We start from the raw sequence: 2,563 nt of genomic DNA on the forward strand, positions 1-2,563 counted from the left end.
ATTTATCTCATAATTGGAAAATAAAATACTTTAAAAGTATTTTGGATTATCATATTTATGTAAATGTTCTTAATAAATCCGATTTGATAAACAGAATTTAAAATTAAATAGTGTAATTAATTAGCTAATATTGATTAACATTTATATTTTTCAATATTAATATTTAATATATGAATATTTATTATTTCATACATTAGAAAAAATTAAACTGTATTTTTTAGTGTGTAGAATTGAGGGTACCAATGAAGATATTTTTTTTTTTAAATTTTAAGATATTAAATTATCTTAATTTTTTTTATTATTAATTGTGATAAAACATCATTTTTTAATAATTTTCAATAAAATGCATTTAATATACAGAATTTAATATTAAATAATTTAATTAATTGGTATATATATTTTTATAGCTTCCAATATCAATAAATTTTCATGTTTTCTAATATTCTAGATACTTACCATATCAGTTTAAAACTTGTTTATCAACCAACCGGGAAATAAACATTTATTACTCGTTGATATCCATTTTTTAAATATTATATCACGTATTATTAAAACATTAATTATATAATTAGACAAATGTTTATTGAAATGTAATTAAATTGTAGCAAAATCGGGACTGATAATAAAAGTCATTTATAAATTTAAACCAGATTTACTGAGTCTAATTTTATTTACAATATTATAACATATCATATATCATTTAAACAACTGGTCAGGTCGAAAACGCCTGATTGATATAAAAATATTTTGTAAAAGTTAGAAATAAAAAAGGATATGCCAAGTCACTTCATAGTGTTTTATTTAACAAAAAACTTAAAAAATGATAACCTCTATAAAAAAAAATTAACAGTCTTATATCCTAGGCTCAGAAAGAAAATGATAGGTAAATTGTTCACTCGTCATGAGTCCGTTTTTATTATCACTGTACAAGTCCACTAGAGGATTGGTTCCACGGGCACGGTACAATTTAGTGGTTGGTGTACCGTGGGGTCGAAAAACACTATAACCTTCGACCCGGGAAATGATGTCATAGATAGAACTCCGGCGAACTCTGTCCATCCGAATTAAGGCTGTGGTGGATCTGGCTCTGCGACCTTCCGAGCTGCAATCGCTGCTTCAGCAGGTCCCTCTCCTGCGCCACCCGGGCCAGCTCACTTTTCACCCTGTGCAACTCCATCTGCAAACTCCTGTTGGTCTGTTCGAGGTCCTGCCGCTGTTGCAGCCTCTTCGACCGGCAGTTCTGTGCGTAGCCGCGGTTCTTCAGCGTCCTGCGTTTCTGTTTCAGCCTCACCACTTCTTCGCGTGGGCATCCGTGCAGCCTTTTGTTCAGTTCCCGCACCGACAGGGTCATCAGGAGCTCGTCGTTCAGCCCCAGGTCCTCGGAACACGTCGAGTAGCCGCTGTTGTGATTGTTTAGTCTCGGCGACACGGCACTGGATCCGGAGCATACTGATTGCGGTCTCTGGTGCATCGGGTGCATGCTGCCGTTGTCGAGGAGCATCCCCGACGGGATGTAGCCGTCGTCGCCCATGCAATGGATGGGACGCAGGTCGAGGGGTTGGGGCTCCCTCATGCTCTGGGGCAGCCACATCATCTCCTCCATGATGCCCTGGCTTCGGTAGGGCAGGGGCGAGTTGCTGGGCGGCGTTTCGGGCGGCGTGCCCGGATCGTTCATCAGGTTCATGTTGACCAGCACCGGCTGCTGGTGGTTGTACATGCTTTCGGAGGTCGGCGACAGGGAGGCCAGTCGTCTGTCTTCCCATTGATGGGGGCGCATCCTGGACGGCGAGTCGCCGTGCTGGAGCCACGTTTCGGTGTCGGTCATCTGCATTTTGCCTTCGCGTTTAACGGTCACGTCTTCCAGATGGTCGAGGACGAAGTCTTGTACGTATTCCTCGGCTAGATGTTCGTCTTGCTGCTCCATAATCGAACACAAAACAGTTTAGGGGAACACTCACATGCACCGGACACGCGTGGCATCTGCTACAGCGTCGTCGACTTGAATGGTGCGCTCGCGACGCTCCGCGGTCCGGGATAACCCCGGAGTATCGGGGGCGGAACCGTTCTGACGCCGCCTCCAATCGCATGATAGGTGCCGGTAAATTCTCCACGGAAATTTGTTTATACCTCAATAGCCAGTAGTCATTGAGAAAATTCGCACCATATTGTTGTAAAACGTGGCTTTACTACCCTCTGTACACACTAACGTGTTCTGTAGCGGTTTTTATTTTTATTTGGGGGTTGGTGTTCGTCCTCGTGTCCGGGTATATTGCTCCTCTCGAACAATATCTCCGGCTTTATCGTCTCTGATTTATTAGTTTTTGGACGCGTGTAATATATTAAAGTTTTTGCACTCTAAAATATTGCACGGGAGTTGCTTCATGACGTCCATAAAATATTTCATCTTGCACGGAAGCCCCCTATTTTAAATTTTATACTGCACTTTTACATACTACCCGCAGTTATCCTTCAACTTTAACATCACTAAAATTTACAATTTACATTATTTTTCGCGACGACAATAGAAATTATTACTTACTATTTTTATGATTATGTTTATTTT

The 2,563-nt window shown here is 40.4% G+C and overlaps 1 protein-coding gene across 1 annotated transcript; it reads right to left on the reverse strand.

The window, feature by feature from the left end:
- Positions 1 to 632: 632 nt before the first annotated feature.
- LOC109594118 (transcription factor MafA-like) lies at positions 633 to 1,988 on the reverse strand. Its single transcript, XM_020009301.2, has one exon. It carries the CDS (start codon positions 1,922 to 1,924, stop codon positions 1,028 to 1,030), a length of 897 nt encoding a protein of 298 aa, XP_019864860.1. The 5' UTR covers positions 1,925 to 1,988; the 3' UTR covers positions 633 to 1,027.
- Positions 1,989 to 2,563: the final 575 nt, after the last annotated feature.

The sequence above is a fragment of the Aethina tumida genome, chromosome 4 (genome assembly GCF_024364675.1).
Source record: "Aethina tumida isolate Nest 87 chromosome 4, icAetTumi1.1, whole genome shotgun sequence".
Taxonomy (NCBI): Eukaryota; Metazoa; Arthropoda; class Insecta; order Coleoptera; family Nitidulidae; genus Aethina; species Aethina tumida.